This window comes from Scleropages formosus, chromosome 12 (genome assembly GCF_900964775.1).
Source record: "Scleropages formosus chromosome 12, fSclFor1.1, whole genome shotgun sequence".
In the NCBI taxonomy this organism is placed as follows: Eukaryota; Metazoa; Chordata; class Actinopteri; order Osteoglossiformes; family Osteoglossidae; genus Scleropages; species Scleropages formosus.
The window spans coordinates 3700511-3719463 of NC_041817.1; the positions used below are offsets into that span (position 1 = coordinate 3700511).

Sequence of the window (18953 nt, forward strand, 5' to 3'; positions counted from 1 at the left end):
ACCGCTTGTCCCACACAGGGTCACGGGGAACCGGAGCCTACCCGGTAACACAGGGCATAAGGCCAGAGGGGGAGGGGACACACCCAGGACAGGACGCCAGTCCATCGCAAGGCACCCCAAGCAGGACTCAAACCCCAGACCCACCGGAGAGCAGGACTGTGGTTCAACCCACTGCGCCACCGCACCCCCGTTAGTAGAAAAGTATTTCTTCTTTATCCAATACTAGTATTATAAATGCAAAATAACTACGAAAGAAAATATAAATACATAATTAAAGTTAGAGATAAGTTTGTATCTTTAAAAATCTGTAACTTGGTCGTTAGTAACTTGAGGTGCCAGTACACCTATAATTAAAATTAAGTGTGTTCAGTTTTTGATGAGAGGCCTCCCTTACCACTGAAAACTGATAAAACAAGTGTGAGAAAACATTTTACACAAACTCAAATAGAACAATATAATTATGAATAGCATTTTTATTCATGAAAACAATAGAATATAATCTTATAGCACCACACTTTATTGGTCTCTCTTTGCACTTTTTTAGTAACCCTCTTTGTAGAAGAATGTGATAGAAAATTATGTGATGAAAATGTATCATTTGATGTGAACATAACTGAGAGAAAAATATTAATTTGATATTTGTATTATTTCTAGAAAATAGTTATAGCATTAGATCATACCAAAGTGTTACACATTATATTTCATAATCTATATAATTCTAAAATATAGTATAATCTAAAATAAAAATGAAGACCATTGAATGAAACTGAATGGAAATTGTTTTATGGCAGCTGATAGTAAGGTTAGAAACGACATGAATTTCAAATATAGAGGTCGGTAGTTCATCTCCCCTGTATCTGACTGTAACATGTTCTGGCTGTGGTTTACTCAAATCAGGTCAGTCTTTTATAAATTTTAAGTCTCAATATTACATTGTAAATCTTAAGATTACTGTGACTTTTTTTCTCAGTGGTTATTACAGAACTTATTATGCAGCCAGAAGATGTGTGTTATTATAATAAAACATTAACATTTGAAATTTTGAAAGAAATGGTGGAAAAGATCAATGCTCAAAGAAGTGTGCAAGAACATAATATAATTAAAATGTTTTATAAGCAAAAGGAAAAACTCTCATAACCTTAATTTCAAACAAAATATTACTGGCAGTCCCAGTAACGGTAGGTTTGCTAATACAGAAATTAAGACTGAAGTTGAACACACTGTCTAGACACAGGGAGGTAGTTTCACAGAGGTGTTGACAGGAGAGTTGCCACAGGACCGTTCCCTCCCTCTGATTTGTTGTGCTTCCTCAATGTCCTGGACTGGATCTCCATCTGGATTTCCAAGAATGTCTTGTTCTTGGTCTCCGGCACAATTATGAATATGTATCCCGCCACCAGACAACATATGGCCAAGAACACCAGAAAGCAGTACTGCTGCAGGCTGTTCTGTTGGAGATAAGTTAGGAAGCACAGTTGTCACGGCATTGTAACACATGCTGGTCATGCTGAAAAGAGTGTGACCAGCATAATGTAGCAAATAGGTAGGGCTGCAGTTGGTTTGGAGGCTGAGGCCATGAGGTTGCATACTGAGTCCCCTTCAATAAGAATTCTTCAGAAGGGGCCCAAAATGCAATGCCTCTTGTTTCCAAGTTTTGTCCCCAGTGTGGTGAAATAAGCTCTCGCTGTCCCTCAGAGTTGCTGAATCCTTTCAAGCACTCAGGAATGGTCTCAAAACCCACCTCTTTCGGACCCCTTTCCCTCACACATCACTACCTACTACTTATCTACATATTTAGGTCTTATGTCACTTCAGTAAATAGCTACTGGACTATGTGTGCTATGAACACGGCTATATCAAACAAATAATCAGTGCCACAACAATTGTCAAAATTTGTCTGTTGGTATCGATGTGACCTATTTATTGTGGGATACACTTCTGTTTACTCTTGGTGGACAGCTTGTAAATATGGATTGCTTAAATGACTGTCCATCTGTATAAACAGGTAAAAATGTGAAATATAATGAAATAGTAATGCTCATGGAAACTTCCCCCTCCTTGAACTGCCACCTTAACGTGGTGGAGGGGTTTGAGTGCCTGAATGATCTCAGGAGCTATGTTGCCTGGGGCTATATGCCCCTGGTAGGGTCTCCCATGGCAAACAGGTCCTGGATGACAGACGAGACAAAGTGCGGTTCAAAAGCCCCTTATGATGACTATTAAATTAAGGTTTTCGTTTACCCCGCCCGGTACGGGGCCACCGTGGCCCCACCCTGGAGCCAGGCCTGCAGGGGGGGCTCGCATGCGAGCGCCTGGTGACCAGGTCTATGCCTACGGGGCCTGGACGGGCTCAGCCCGAAGCCATGACGTGGAGCCGCTCTTCGGTGGGCTCACCACCTGCCGGAGAGACTGTAAGGGGCCGGTGCGTTGTGATTTGGGTGGTGGTCGGGGCTGAGTGCCCGGCCGACCCAAACCTCAGGCCCCAACTCTGGTTTCTGGGATTTGGAATGTCACCTCACTAGCGGGGAAGGAGCCTGAGCTGGTGCGGGAAGTTGAGAGATACCGTCTAGATATAGTCGGGTCACTTCCACTCACAGCCTGGGTTCTGGAACCACTCTCCTCAATCGAGGGTGGACTCTCCACTATTCTGGCGTTGCCCAGGGTGAGAGACAGCGGGCCGGTGTGGGCTTGTTAATAGCCCCCCAGTTCATCCGCCATGTGTTGGAGTCTACCCCGGTGAATGAGAGGGTCGTCTCCCTGCGCCTTTAGGTTGGGGAACGGTCTCTCACTGTCATTTGTGCTTATGCGCCAAACGGCAGTGCAGAGTACCCGGCCTTTATGGAGTCCCTGAGGGGCGTGCTAGAAAGCGCTCCCACTGGGGACTCTGTTGTTCTACTGGGGGACTTTAACGCCCATGTGGGCAGTGACAGTGACACCTGGAGGGGCGTGATTGGGAGGAACGGCCTCCCTGATCCGAACTCGAGTGGTGATTTGTTATTGGATTTCTGTGCTAGTCACGGTTTGTCCATAACAAACACCATGTTCAAGCATAAGGGTGTCCATCAGTGCACGTGGCACCAGGACACCCTAGGTCGGAGGTCGATGATCGACTTTGTAGTCGTTTCTTCTGATCTTCGGCCATATGTCTTGGACACTTGGGTGAAGAGAGGGGCTGAGCTGTCAACTGATCACCACCTGGTGGTGAGCTGGATTCGATGGCGGGGGAAAAACCTGGATAGACCTGGAAGGCCCAAACGCATAGTGAGGGTCTGTTGGGAACGTTTGGCAGAGGCCCCTGTCAGAGAGGTTTTCAACTCCCACCTACAACAGAGCTTCAACCAGGTACCGAGGGAGACTGGGGACATTGAGTCCAAATGGACTATGTTCCACACCTCCATTGTCGGGGCGGCGGTCCGGAGCTGCGGCCGTAAAGTCTCCGGCACCTGTCGCGGTGGCAATCCCCGAACACGGTGGTGGACACCGGAGGTAAGGGATGCCATGAAGCTGGAGAAGGAGTTCTATCAGGCCTGGCTGGCTCATGGGACTCCTGAGGCAGCTGACGGGTACCGGGGGGCCAAGCGGAACGCAACTCTGGCAGTCGCCGCGGCAAAAACTCGGGCCTGGGAGGAGTTCGGCGAGGCCATGGAGGAAGACTTCTGGTTGGCCTCAAAGAGATTCTGGCAAACCGTCCGGCGGCTCGGAAGGGGGAAGCAGTGAAGTGGTGCGCTGCTGACCTCAACTGAGGATGTCGTCGGGCGGTGGAAGGAGTACTTTGAAGATCTCCTCAATCTCTCTGACACGCCTTCTGTAGAGGAAGCTGAGACTGGGGACTCGGAGGGGGACTCGTCCATTACCCTGGCTGAAGTTGCTGAGGTAGTCAAAAAACTCCTCGGTGGCAAGGCTCCAGGGGTGGATGAGATCCGCCCTGAGTTTCTCAGGTTTCTGGATGTTGTGGGGCTGTCTTGGTTGACATGCCTTTGCAGCACTGCGTGGAGTTCGAGAACGGTGCCTCTGAACTGGCAGACCGGGGTGGTGATCCCTCTTTTTAAGAAAGGGGACCGGAGAGTGTGTTCCAACTATAGGGGATCACACTCCTCAGCCTCCCTGGGAAAGTCTATGCCGGGGTACTGGAGAGGAGAATCCGACCGATAGTCGAACCTCGGATTCAGGAGGAGCAATGCGGTTTTCGCCCTGGCTGTGGAACACTGGACCAGCTCTATACCCTCACTAGGGTGCTGGAGGGTTCATGGGAGTTTGCCCAACCAGTCCATATGTGTTTTGTGGACCTGGAGAAGGCATTCCACCGTGTCCCTCGTGGGATCCTGTGGGGGGTGCTTCGGGATTATGAGGTCCAGGGCTCGCTGCTATGGGCTGCTCGTCCCCTATATGACCAGAGCAGGAGCTTGGTTCGTATTGCCGGCAGTAAGTCAGACCTGTTCCTGGTCCATGTTGGACTCCACCAGGGCTGCCCTTTGTCACCGATTCTGTTCATTATTTTCATGGACAGAATTTCTAGGCGCAGCCAGGGAACAGAGGGTGTCTGTTTTGGTGGCCGCAGGATCTCGTCTCTGCTTTTTGCGGACGATGTGGTCCTGTTGGCTTCATCAAATCAAGACTTACGGCGTGCACTGGAGAGGTTTGCAGCCGAATGCAAAGTAGCGGGGATGAGAATCAGCACCTCCAAATCCGTGGCCATGGTTCTCAGTCAGAAAAAGGTGGATTGCCCCCTCCAGGTTAGGGGGAGAGTTGCTCCCTCAAGTGGAGGAGTTTAAGTATCTCGGGGTCTTGTTCACGAGTGAGGGAAAAATGGAGCGGCAGGTTGACAGATGGATCGGTGCGGCGTCCGCAGTAATGCGGTCGTTGTACCGGTCTGTTGTGGTGAAGAAGGAGCTGAGTCGTAAGGAGAAGCTCTCAATTTACCGGTCGATCTACGTTCCTACCCTCACCTATGGTCATGAACTCTGGATCATGACCGAAAGAATGAGATCGCGGATACAAGCGGCAGAAATGAGTTTCCTCCGCAGAGCGGCTGGGCGCACCCTCAGGGATAGGGTGAGGAGCTCAGTCACCCGGGAGGAGCTCGGAGTAGAGCCGCTGTTCCTCCGCATCGAGAGGAGCCAGTTCAGGTGGCTCGGGCATCTGTTCCGGATGCCTCCTGGACGCCTCCCTGGTGAGGTGTTCCGGGCATGTCCCACTGGGAGGAGGCCTCGGGGCAGACCCAGGACACGTTGGAGAGACTATGTCTCCCAGCTGGCCTGGGAACGCCTTGGGGTTTCCCCAGAGGAACTGGAGGAGGTGTGCAGGGAGAGGGAAGTCTGGGGGACTCTGCTTGGACTTGGACGCGGCCCGGCCCCGGATAAAAGCGGAGGAAGATGGATGGATGGATGGATGAAAACTGCACTAAAGACTGGCAGGATTTTATGGGATTCTTATTATGCTTTTATGCTGTGAGTATAAAGGCAGTGTGGATTGTTAACTGCATGGGAAAGTTCACACCAGATGCTGCCCAATGAAGAACAGAGTGAACAGTATGTCACACAGTATTATAGTGAACAGTATTCAAACAAAACTTGCCACGATGAATGGAAACACTATGCCGATGAAGAAGAAACTGAGCCAGTTGATGGAGCCCCCAATTATGTAAGCGGCAGGCCGTGAAGTCTGTGTGAATAGCTCAGTGGTAAGGATGTTAGTCACACCACCTGCAGAGGAGAGAACCTGCATGTTCACAGCTGCACAAAACCAGTAGACAGGTCAAGCAACTCAAATATCTCAGAATGCTTGCTGAACCTCTGCACACTGAATTGTATGATCTATTTCACAGGTTACCTGGTCCCAAGCCAAAGCTCAGAATAAATGCAAAGACCCCTATCATGCTAAGGTAGGGTACCCATGGACTTGTTTCCTGTTGGCAGAGGAAAGGGAAACAGAAAAAGGGAAAACTTCAGGCCTTAAAATACAACATAGTATTGATGTGATGTGATGTGATTTGCAATGGACTGGTACCCCATCCAGGGTGTACCCTGCACTCATCATTGCGCCGTGTGATTCTAGGATAGACCCTGGGTAGCTGCAACCCTGCTCAGGACAAGCAATTAATGAAAATGGATGGATGGACGGATGAATGGATGAATGATATGATAAAATATAGTTTATGGCATTATAACTTTCTTTTATGAACAATACCATAGCTTTCTGTAAGAAAAAAAACATAATAAAAATGTAGCAAGTTACCTGGAAGGTCAGGGTGAGGGTTAAGCAAATACACCAAAGGGTCATAAGGGAATATCCTCCAATGATCAGCACTCTTCTTCCAAGGGATTCAATCAATATGCCCTAATAAACAGAACATTTCACATGACCACTGCAGATATCCCACTAAAAGCAAAATTGCTACTGTACCATCACCCTATTTGTTGATGGATGATTCAGTGTAGCTACAGTATTAACTGAGGGAAATTATCAAAACACTGAAAGGGTTTTGTGTGTGTGTGTGTGGTTTTAAGCATGGTGCAAATCAGCAGTCACCAAACCTTGTTTTAGGGATTAACAAGCTATGTGACCTTTCATTCTGGCCTCTGCCTCATTAGACATGGGCATTTATACACATTAGCCAAAAGTAAGTCATCTACACACTTTTACAAGCATACTAAATTAACTCTTACTTTAATGGACAATATGATGAATCTGAAAAATTGAATACGCCAGGAGGAAAATGGGGAACCCCTTGTGTCCTTGTACAGGATAGCACTCGGAGCAGTTATACAGATGGTTTTAATAATAATTAATAATCTCCTTTTTTAAAGGATCAAAGACATCAGTACCTGGTATGGGAGGATTACAGAGATCTGTTGATCACTTTCAGCCAAGCAAATTTGAAAGCAGAAGTACTGCAATCAGTAAAAGTGTCTAACCAATGAGGTATTTGGAGGTAGCCTGTAAAACCAGCCAGAAAAGGGCTTGTACAGTGCTGAGATATTAGGATATAATACAGTTAGTGGGTGACTAGTAACAAACCAGTATAAGCTGGGGGGGCGGTCTTGGGGAAATCACTGACTTACACAGGTGAGGGCAGTGAGGCATTCACAAGCCCCTGTTCCCACTGTGGCGTATGGGATCTTGTTTGCTGGAATCCCAGCCTGAGCAAACACATAGTCTGCATAGAAATAAATCTGTTAAAAGAAAAGAAAAAAAAAAACAGGTTATACGATAGTAATAAACAGTTTTTTAAATTAATTTAGCAGACGCCTTTCTCCAAAGCAATGTACATCTCATAGAAAATACAATGTGTTCATTACATCAGCAGAAAGAGATACTTAGATGCAAACATGTGAATCTTAAGTACAATTAATTTGTTTCTTTCCACCATATGAACCAACGTTCACCACATGAGTAGCTACATAAAACTTTATCCGAATATCAACGATTCCTAATCACCTTCCTAGTGATCTTTATTTTTTTAAAAATACACACACACACGCACTGTCTGAACCGCTTGTCCCATACGGGGTTGCGGGGAGCCGGAGCCTAACCCAGCAACACAGGGCATAAGGCTCGACACACCCAGGACGGGACGCCAGTCCGTCACAAGGCACCCCAAGCGGGACTTGAACCCCAGGCCCACCGGAGAGCAGGACCTGGTCAAGCCCACTGCACCACTGCACCCCCTTTTTTAAAATATATATAAACATTTATGTTACATTACAGGAGTAGCTGTGTAAAGCTTTATCCATTGTTTAATAGGCATGATCTTAAAGTTATGGTGGAGTTCATGGGCAAAGTGAGTCCGGAAGAGGTGAGTTTTAATACCCTTTTTAAACATGGACAGAGATTCAGCAGTTCTGAGTGAGGGGGGGAGGTCATTCTGTCACAAAAGAGCCAGAACTGAGAACCTTTGTGCTTTACTTCTTTACTTTTCGTGTGTGAGGCAAACAAGCGGGCAGAAATAGAAGAGCATAGCAGTTTTACATTTATCTGTTCAATTAATGACTAATCATTTATATTTAAAAAAAATATTTTTTTTCTAAAGTGACTTACAAAGATATATTGATTTATAGAACTGGCAAATTCTTACTGGACCAATTCAGGGTAAATACCTTGCTCAGCAGCAGGTGGGATTCAGACCTGGGTCATTCAAAGGCAGCTGCTCTAACCACTACACCTCCTCCTGCCCTGACATGACTGTTGTCCTGAGAGCTGTACCTCATTTATTTCTGTCTTATGTTAACACCAAAAAAAGTTTCAATAGCTTATTGTACACTGGAGCTAATGCTGAATTTGGTTAGCATTCTGTGAACTAATACTGCATTCATTACATAGATCACTCTGGTGTGTGAATAAATACTATTAATATTGCATTCTGTCTATGTATGCATCGTCAGTTATAGCCAGCTGAAAACTCATTCAGGAATCCGTACTCCCTTGTAATAATTTATAATAATTTCAATACTTATTATTACATTTTTACTTAATGTTTTATAGAGAACTAGTACATGAACCCTTCAACAGGAAACCTGAAATAGTTGCTTCCATTTGTGCAAATGGATACATTCAAAAAATGCAATTAGCTGTCTGACTTACTCTACAGATACATATCTGCTAACTGATAATGTAATGAAGAAAAGTGTCTGCGAAATGAATAAATGTAAATGTAATGGTAATAACCAGTAATAAATGTGAATAGCTCTGTACATAAAGGGTTGTACTATAGTAAAGTACCGCATTAATGCCATTGAGCTGCTGGGCACAGTTGAGAAGAATCACAGTAGTGAGCTGCCAGCTTAAGCTTGGGTCTCCAAAGAGCTCCCAGGGCTTCATGGGCTTGATGCCCAGTGCGTTGATTCGCTCCCTTTCCATATCCTCTCTCTCCTCATGATAGTTTCCAGAGCCATGCAGTTGTCTGAGGGCTGATGGGAGACATGAGCATGAGCATGACCAACATTCCACAGCTCATGTGGTGCCACAAGCTCTATTCATTCAGACCATTTCACCTATGCTGCCTCCCACAAAACATAAGCCACAAAGGCACTGCCTTTAATGGCTCTAGACTTTGCTTTGAAACGTTCAGTACCTCACATAAGTCAAAGTGACTTGCATTGCATTGAATTAAAAGGCCCAGATAAGAAAGACAATAAGCTGCGCTGCATTCATATATAAAGTGCCAGTTAAATAAAAAAAAAACAACTGTTTCTCCAACGACTGCTTATAAAAACATATTTCTGAAAGTTATTACATAATTATCTTGTCACCCAAGGAACAGCCTTGTATCTGCAAATGATTCCAACGCACCTTTCCTGCATTCAGTGTCGTTCATTTTGTCAATCAGGAGATACCGGGGGCTTTCTGGAAACCATGGCAGAATGAGGATCTGCAGGACTGCTGGGATACACGGGGTGGAGAGCAGAATAGGCCAGTATTCCTCTTTTCCAAGTAGTTCACTGCAGTGCACAACAACTGTCCATTAGAATTATGGAACTGCAAACCATAAAATCAATATAGGAGGTGCAAAAAAATTACAGAAACACTCAACAGTGTATTGATATGAAGGACTTGAAACGGAGTAGGACCACCCCTTGCCTTCGGAACAGCTTCAGTTCTTCTTGGAATATTGTTATTCAAGTTCTGAGTGTGTGCTGGGATATTGCACCATTCTTCAAGAATAAAAGCCCCCAACTCTTTGAGAAATGAATAAGAAAGAAATCTACTTTGCACTGTGGGGTCCAGAACTTTCCACATACACACATCTTCAGAACCGCTTGTCCTATACAGGGTTGCGGGGAGCCAGAGCCTACCCAGCAACACAGGGCGTAAGGCCAGAGGGGGAGGGGACACACCCAGGACGGGACGCCAGTCCGTCACAAGGCACCCCAAGCAGGACTCGAACCCCAGACCCACTGGAGAGCAGGACCTGGTCCAACCCACTGCGCCACCACGACCCCCAGAACTTTCCAATAAAGGTTAAATTATTTTTATATCTGGTCACTGAGGAGGCCATGAAAAGCATTTTATTTCATCCTGGTGTTTTTCATTCTGGTATATGGGAACATCATGAGGGACATATGTTTACACCATAGGGTGCACCACAACCTGTAAAAATAGCCTCATGTAACCTGGCCATTATTCAACCATGCAGAATAGCTTTTTTGCCCTGACACCAAGTTATATGTCTTTATGCAATGGACTTGGATATATGCAATTTCCAAATGGCAGTTCTGCTATAAATTCCAGCTTTGTGAACCTCACAATGTACAGTTTTTTTTGAGACTCACTCATAGAGATGCTTATTCAGTTCTGTGGTCATTTTTGAGGCTGTACTTTTTTAGCATTTAGTAATTATCCTCAAGGGGGTGCGGTGGCGCAGTGGGTTGGACCACAGTCCTGCTCTCCGGTGGGTCTGGGGTTCAAGTCCTGCTTGGGGTGCCTTGCGATGGACTGGTGTCCTGTCCTGTCCTGTCCTGGGTGTGTCCCCTCCTCCTCTGGCCTTATGCCCTGTGTTACTGGGTTGGCTCCGGTTCCCCACAACCCCATATAGGACAAGTGTGTGTGTGTGTGTAATTATCCTGTGAAGTGCTGAAATACTTTGTGCATGTTTGTTATATGCTTTGTTTTTGAGATTTTCCCTTGCCTGCAATTAGGGCACCAATCATTTGGCATCTTTGGAACTCTGTTATTTGTCTCATTGCTTTGAAAACACAACACGAATGATGACACATACCGCTAACCAACCTAATATGACTCACCTTTACAGATGCATTTGTAACTGTGATTTGGTCACTTCAAAGTTAAAGTCCTTCTTCATAGTGTGACAACAGTGAACTTACTCTCACCTGATGCTATTATTATTATTATTATTGTTATTATTATTATTGCAGGCAGTCCCCAGATTACGAATGAGTTCCATTCCTCAGTCTGTCTTTAAGTCAGATTTTGACGTAAGTTGTAACAGGTATGGTGGGTATCTAACGTCAGTTTGTCAAATGTTTGCCTTAGTATATAGTATATCTGTACCTTTTTATGCATAAAAAACATTAAAGAAACACTTCTGGATACACTAAAACATCTTTAGAATAGCATTACGGTAGTAATAATAATAATAATAATAATAATAATAATAATAATGATAATAATCAACCGCTTGTCCGAAGTGGGGTCGTGGCAAGCCGGAGCCTACCTGGCAACGCAGGGCGCAAGGGGGCACAGCCAGGATGATACGCCAATTCGTCACAAGGCACCCCCGGGCTTGACCCCCACATAGCAGACACTGGCCAAGCTTGCCACGCCACGGAACGTCACCGCACCCCCCCCCCCCCAATAATAATAATAATAATAATAATAATAATAATAATAATAATAAATGCAACTATAATATTTATAATAGAGAGAGACAAAGATGGTGGTAATAAATAAATGTTAGTTTCTGGGAGGTTACTTAGAGGACACGGCGGACACTGACTGGACGGCAAGTCAGCGCAGGATCGTTTATTCAGGATCAAAGCACGCAATGTGTTCTCGTGGTCGGGGATGGGCGAATGGTCGGTCGATTAGCAAACTAACAGAGGCGAGGATCCGAAATCGTGGTTGAGGGAAAGCGGGCAGTCGTTATCAAAGACATGTGAAACGGTACTGGGGATTGATGAGGGACAGGACTTGAAAAAAAGTGAGGTAGGTTCGAGTCTCGCTTGGGGTGCCTTGCGACAGACTGGTGTCCCGTCCTGGGTGTGTCCCCTCCTCCTTCAGCCTTACACCTTGAGTTGCCGGGTTAGGCTCCGTGACCCCGTATGGGACAAGTGGTTCAGTTTGTGTGTGTGTGTGTGTATGTGCGTGCTCGCATGCTCTTATTGAAGCTTCTGGTTGAGGTGTGGGATGTGGTTGTGACAACTACAATATTTATAACAGCAAAAGAAAGGAAGGCGCGGGGGCGCAGCGAGTTTGGCCTGTGCATGCTCTCTGGTGGGTCTGGGGTTCGAGTCTCGCTTGGAGTGCTGTTGTGACAAACTGGCGTCCCGTTCTGGGTATGTCCCCTGTGCCCTGCACTGCTGGGCTAGGCTCCGGTTTGCCGCGACCCTGCTCGGAACAAGCAGTTTCAGTCAATGTGTGTGAGCGCGTGTGAAACTTTACTGTTTGCTTTTCCAAGATTCGTTGGCGTTTCGCCTTTTTCAGATCGCTTTATTATTTCCACTTTAATTTCAGTCATCATTTTCTTTTTCTTGGATGCATCACCATGACTTGCATCACATTTACACTTTAGTGCCATGGTTAGGAGGGTAAAAACAATAAAACTAAGGCCAAATACAGTAACACACGAGACACTGTTAACAGCAAAGTGGTCTGACTGAAAAGAACGAAGCCTTTGTCCTACCTTGGACTCACGCGCCCAGCCCACTCGACAAACTCTGTAGATACGCAATGCTTTGATTTGCGTCGGAAAGTAGTGCCCATTTGTTATTACAAACCATTATATGTACAGTAACTCGAATTTTTAATATAATAGGCTTAATTACGAAGTTTTCATTTGATTGCTACTTAAGGGTGAAAAAAAAATTGACTTCCGGTCAGTAAGGGGGTGCGGTTCGTAACTATGGATTGTAGGAAAGTTGGACGTTCGTAACCCAGGAACTGTCTGTTATTTTAATCTAGAATACCCAGGAGGGGTGGGCAGCCAGTGGAACTTGGACCCCCAGAGGTTTTTTTTCTCCCTTGACTTTTGGTTGGGAGTTTTTTGTTCCTCTCCTCCATGGCCAGTAGGCATACTTACAACTTTGTTAACTGCATGGGTCATGTAGTACTCTAGTATACAGCCAACTATCTTATTTGTATTATTTGTCTTATCCTTTTGCTTAGTGCTGTGTCACTGTGTGAAAAAAGAATGCTATAAAAATAAATTGAATATTACCAGAGCTACTAAAGAAGCTTCACCCTTGTTTAACTGATACTATTCTCCAAAATGATTCATAATGATTCAGCCAATTTATAAAGCCAGATAATTTTTACTCTATCAATTCATGATAAGTACCCAAGGGTATTACAGCTGGTTTGATTTGAACCTGGGTCCTTCAACAGCAAAGCGGCAGTTCTGACCACTGTACCACCTCCCACTCAAGTATTCAGATTTAAATAGGGTGGATCAAAAATTCAGCATATTTTCCAAACACTATTAAAAATTCAGAACAGTCATAATTAGAATCTTCAACAGATGATTGATTGCATTTCTGGATTAGTAACCTTCTTTCAATTTCTTGCATGATCAAGATCTTTCAGGAAAATTTATTTGATATAAATAGTAGAATTCCCAGCTATCACTTACTTGAGCCCAATCACCTGTCCAGTGAAAATTCCACCAGTTATAAAAATGGATGTCCCCATAGCCATGGTTCCACGAAACATTCTTGGGGCTATTTCTCCCAGGTACATAGGCTGCACACATACGCCAATACCTTTAAGGCAGAGATTAAAACAGGTTTGTTGTGCAGTTGCAACATCTGACAGGCCGTCTGCTGCACTCTGTCTTCTGTCATCCAGCAAGACAAGTTGCTCTGGAGTCTATAACAGCTTTAAGAGCAAACAACTACCCTGATTTGCTTTCAACTTAATCTGACACACTGCTAAACTACTTGTGGAATCATTGCTGCTTATGCCTGCATTTATGTAGCATAGGAAGTAAATACTTGACCCTCATGAAAAGTACCATCTGCTCCCCCCCCACACACACACAGAGCACTAAACACCTAACTACTACACAAACACCATCTTCTTTAAAACTATTACCATACAATGTTTTATCCTTATGTTTCCTATATAAACTAATTTGCTGTATGACTAGTATGAGCAAATAGTATATTTAGAAGAAAAGTTATTTGGCAACTTTTCTTTTCCAGAAGCTGAATCCCAAAGTTCTTGCTTTACACATGAATTGTCTGCTCCAAAGATGATATTTTCATGTATATATAAAGAACTCTCCATAAAAATTTAATTTTGTTTACTTTTTACTGTTTACCTGCATTGATCCCAGTAAGAAAACGCCCAACTATCAGAAGTTCATACAATCCAGCTGGATAACTGAGCCCCATCAACAGTGCTGCCAGCAATGCAAAAGTGTTGTTGAGCAACAATGCCCCTTTTCTGAAATAAAAAAGTATACACATATACATATAGAAAATTATTATTTGCATGCTCTGTTGAGGTTATTAAAAATGTGTACATTTTATATATGTATAAATATACACATACACACATATGTACATATACATATATAATATAAGTATGTAATTATAAAATGCAATGTAAGTATAAAAGGTAATACAAAGTATATATTTAAAAATTTATATGAATTATTGTGATAATGGCCAGTGATCGTAACATTGATTCAGAAAGTCACTGCTGCAGAAAGAAGATATTTGGTTAAGGCTATTATAAAAAAAAAAGCTGTCTTCAGTAAGAAAAAAAGCATGTGACTCAAATTCTTTGAAGGTTCTTTGAAATCCACTGAATAACTAATGTACCACAAAAATAAGACAGTGTGAAAGAAATTCCTCATGACAAACTCCTTAAGCTCCTTTATACATATCACTTCAATTTCACATCTATGCTCTAGTTTAAATATTGGCCTTTTACAAACTGGTGATGGTCACAATGACATCTATGTCAAATTACACTGCTCCAGTTTTCTATATTTCCGCTAGACTAATGTCAATGCCTACTGCTGCAGCAAACAACTTTGGTACTTATAAATGCAAATATCATCATCTGTGCTGTGTGTTAACAGGGCATAGTTTTGTCCTACAGGGTCTATATGGACTATATATACTACAGATTAACTTTAACTAGGCAGCCAGTTTACCTCAACTAGGAGTGTTCATTACAGGAAAGAATAAATATAAAATGTGTGTTTGCTTCTGATAATTTTGATTAAAAAACTAAATCCCACACCTCCCAAACTTGATTGCCAGGGTTCCTCCAATCGATGCTCCAATTAATCCACCCAGAGTGAAAACAGACACGATGATGGACCACAGAAGCGTAAGCATTTGCTCGCTGATGTCCATTTCATACCGTTCCAACCAGGTTTGATTGATGAAGTTCTGAACATACTACAAATCAAAAGAAAACAGCTAGCGCTTAGCCATCACACTTTAAAAATACATAAACATTAAAGTATGACACCGTATATAATGATTAATAAAATATGGCAGCTCAAATACTGATGAACGGCATGTTTATACAAGAACAACTTTTACTACCCAAACCATTCACCTTATGAATTTATTTTGCCTGGTGCAGTTTTACACTGTCACTATTATTTATTGATTCAGCTGACAATATACAGTTCTTCATCTATTGATACAGCAGAGTTCTTACTTTTGTAGGAGCATTGATGACCGATATATTGTAGCCGTATTGAAAGGTACCTCCAATGCCAGCTGCGCACACAGCCAGCAATAGTGATGTGTTTGGATACTGAAACAACACACATAGAAAACCCTCAATAAAACTCCATTGATTAGTAGATGAGACCCTAATGTGTTTATATTATAGGTCACTAATTTAGTAGCAGGAGCAGCTGGGAGCATAGTGGTTAAAGCTGATGCCTCTAGATCCAACAGTCCCACCCAGGGTTGAAATCCACCTCTAGCTATAGTACCTTAAGAAAGGTACTTTCCCTAAACAATTCTAGTTGGGGGTGGGAGTTACCTGGCTGTGTAAAGGGGTGAAGAGTTGCAGGTCACTTACATTGTAAGGTGCACACACACACACACACACACACACACACACACACACACACACATCATCTGAAGCCACTTGTCCCATACAGGGTTGCAGGGAGCCAGAGCCTAACCCGGCAACACAGGGCGAGGGGCCAGAGGGGGAGGGGACACACCCAGGACGGGACGCCAGGCCGTAGCAAGGCACCCCAAGCGGGACGCGAACCCCAGACCCACCAGAGAGCAGAACGCGGTCTAACCCACCCCTCACCCCCCACCCCCATTGTAAGGTGCTCTAGAGAAAAACAATAGTTGAGTGACCAAATGTAACTCTAATATTCTAAGTTATGCTAACAAAGAGATAACTGATGGTGGTGTACCAAAATGGCCCAGTATGGCAGATGGTGGTCTGTATTAATGAGTAAAAGCTGTAAATCAGTAAAGTATATTGCTTGAGAGCAAAGTGGTAAATATATATTATTTACATTTATGATTTCAGATATATTGTCTTAGGGTGGTGTGGTGGTGCAGTAGGTTTAGCTGGGGCATGCTCTGTGGTGGATATGAGGTTTGAGTCCTGCTTAAGGTGCCTTGCAGCAGGCTGGTGTCCTGTCCTAGGTGTGTCCCCTCCCCCTCCAGCCTTGCACCCTGTGTTGCCAGGTTAGGTTCTGGCTTGCCATGACCCTGCTTGGGACAAGCAGTTGTAGCCATTGTGTGTGTATGAGATACACACACACACACACATTTTCAGAACCGCTTGTCCCATACGGGGTCACGGGGGAACCGGAGCCTACCCGGCAACACAGGGCGTAAGGCTGGAGGGGCAGGGGACACACCCAGGACGGGACGCCAGTCCGTCGCAAGGCACCCCAAGCGGGACTTGAACCCCAGACCCACCGGAGAGCAGGACTGCGGTCCAACCCACTGCGCCACCGCACCCCTGTGTGAGATATATTGTCTAGATATATTGCTGAGTCGATGCACATACTGTTAGTATCAAATGCACCATATACTTATATATGTAACAGACACTTTTCATCAGTGTGATTAGTGTTATGCCCCTTTGTAATGTTTTAGCCACTGGGACAGTTGAATGATTTTTACTGTATCACTTCAGGATAAGTACCTTGCTCAAGGGTACTACACAAGGAGGTGGTATTGAGTCTGGGTACTTTGAGTCTAAAGGCAATGGCTCTAACTACAATGCCTGCTGGAAGCGAAAAAGACAAAGAGTAACACTAATGCCATCAGCTTTGCCTGACCAGTAAGAATAAATGTAAAGCCTGGAATTACTGAGTGAAACATTTTGTCATGTATTACTTGGATGTTTACAAATCTAACTGCAGTGACAGTAGCGGCAGTAGTTGCAGTACAGAAGTGACAGCAACGACAGTAATAGAAGTGATAGAGCAGTGAACATGCTAACAGTGGCATCATTGATTGATAGCAACAGTGCTGACAGTTACAGGACTGACAGCAATGACAGTGACAGCAATGATAGCAGAGCAGTAAATGTGATAAGTGGCATCACTGATAGCAACAGTGCTGACAGTTACAGGACTGACACCAGTGACAGCAGTAGTAAGAGTAAATGCAGTGACAGCATATCAGTTAGAGCAGTGTGAGCAGTGACAGCAGTGACAAAAGTGACAGTAGTAACAGCAATATTAGTTAGGTTAGACAAGCGCTGAACGTAGTGACATGAGTTACAGTGACAGTGACAGCAGTGACAGTAGCAACAGCAATATCAGTTTGAGCAGTGGAAGCGCTGAAAGTAGTGACAGTCGAGTCGGTGATAGTGACAGCAGTGACAGTAGTCAGTGTCGCACTCACCCGAACGCGTCGCTCTGTCTCTCTCACTTCTCTAATCAAAGGCACATATTCCGACAGACTCTCATTTTCTTTCGTCATTTTCAGTGTTCACGTCTACACTGTATTTCTATGAACACTTTTTGCTTCGTTTGCTTTCCGTTCCGCTCTTTTCCCCGCTACCTGACGCTCTGCAGAGCCGCTGTGTCAAAGGATCCTATTATCGGACCCATGTCGGACAGCCGAGAAGTGCCACACACACACACACACACACACACACACACACACACACACACACACACACACACACACACACACACACACACACACACAGCTGAAGAGCACAACTGACATTTTGTCCAACTTGGGCTGCGCGTCCCCCAGCAACACAAAAGCGTTAAATTCGGTTACCGCTAGCTTTCTTCTCAGCAGCAGACACGCTCCAAATTAGACACGTTCAGTGACACAGATTACGGTAGTAAAAGATAGCCAAGTACATGGCTTGTACTGTCTGTCATGCACGAGTTCTTCCCAGAACTAAATAAATCAAATATCAGATTAATGAATGAATGAATAATATTAGCGAAAATAAAACGCGGCGTTACCTTTTTCTTTATTAGTGCAGACTGGTCAGTTCTATTGGAATGATCCATTTTTAAGTAGACCGGGGAAAACCGCAGAGTTAAAGTGTTATGACTGACAAAAGTTATATATTCGGCTCAAATAACCTTGCAGTCATTGTTGAAAGCAGGTTGTGGGTGAGAGCTAAGTGCGATTCGTGTCGAGTACAGTATTTCACAGCTGGCATGGGGGGTGGGGGAGGGGGGAGGTGGGGTAGGAGGCAGGGGGCACAGTGCGCTCAGTCACCAAGGGATTAAACACAGCCTAATCTCAGTTGATAGCAACTCATGTGAGTCATTACATATATATATATAAAATATAAAGAAAAATGTAACGCCGCGTTTTATTTTCGCTGTCATTCATCTGATATTTCATTTATTTAGTTCTGTGGGAAGAACACGTGCATGCATGACAGACAGTACCATGTACTTGGCCATCTTTTTTACTACGGTAATATCTGTGAATATATATATATATATAACACTAGCCAAATAGTTTTACATTTAAAAAATATATCCTAATTTATTTCACACACACTGTCTGAAACCGCTTGTCTCAAGCGCGGTCGCGGTGAATCGGAGCCTAACCCGGCAACGCAGGGCGCAAGGCTGGAGGGGGAGGGGACGCACCCCGGACGCCAGTCCGCCGGAAGGCACCTCAAGCGGGACTCGAGCCCCAGAACCGTCACGCAGCTCGACCGGTCCAAGCTTGCGGCGCCAACGCGCCCCCAACTAATGTATTTCATCCTAAATAAATAAAGCTTTTTCTTTTTTAATTTGATTATGAACACTTTTTTCGACCTTAATATCTGTTTTTTCCATTGTT

The 18953-nt window shown here is 44.3% G+C and overlaps 1 protein-coding gene across 3 annotated transcripts; it reads right to left on the bottom strand.

Annotated features, from left to right (window-relative positions):
• Positions 1–791: 791 nt before the first annotated feature.
• slc2a11b (solute carrier family 2 member 11b) lies at positions 792–18298 on the bottom strand. 3 transcript variants are annotated; one of them, XM_018740528.2, is made up of 13 exons: positions 18113–18298; positions 17532–17724; positions 15355–15453; positions 14926–15086; positions 13994–14118; positions 13304–13433; positions 9289–9437; positions 8719–8906; positions 7062–7172; positions 6235–6336; positions 5830–5905; positions 5575–5702; positions 792–1448 (listed from the first exon to the last, which is right to left on the bottom strand). In XM_018740528.2, exons 2-13 carry the CDS (start codon positions 17607–17609, stop codon positions 1245–1247), a joined length of 1551 nt encoding a protein of 516 aa, XP_018596044.1. In that variant the 5' UTR covers positions 17610–17724; positions 18113–18298; the 3' UTR covers positions 792–1244. The 3 variants fall into 3 exon arrangements, with proteins under 3 accessions (XP_018596044.1, XP_018596046.1, XP_018596045.1); XM_018740530.1 differs by lacking the exon at positions 17532–17724; XM_018740529.2 differs by lacking the exon at positions 18113–18298 and having other exon boundaries at positions 17532–17765.
• Positions 18299–18953: the final 655 nt, after the last annotated feature.

What these genes read in the sequence shown, in the direction of transcription:
- slc2a11b (XM_018740528.2), bottom strand. Translation starts at nt 17,609, where the DNA reads ATGACGAAAGAAAATGAGAGTCTGTCGGAATATGTGCCTTTGATTAGA. An exon ending in CTGGCAATCAAGTTTGGGAG is followed by an intron (nt 14,119 to 14,925) that starts GTGTGGGATTTA and finishes TTTTTATTTCAG; the next exon opens with AAAAGGGGCATTGTTGCTCA. An exon ending in AGCTCAATGGCATTAATGCG is followed by an intron (nt 7,173 to 8,718) that starts GTACTTTACTAT and finishes TTCTTTTAACAG; the next exon opens with ATTTATTTCTATGCAGACTA.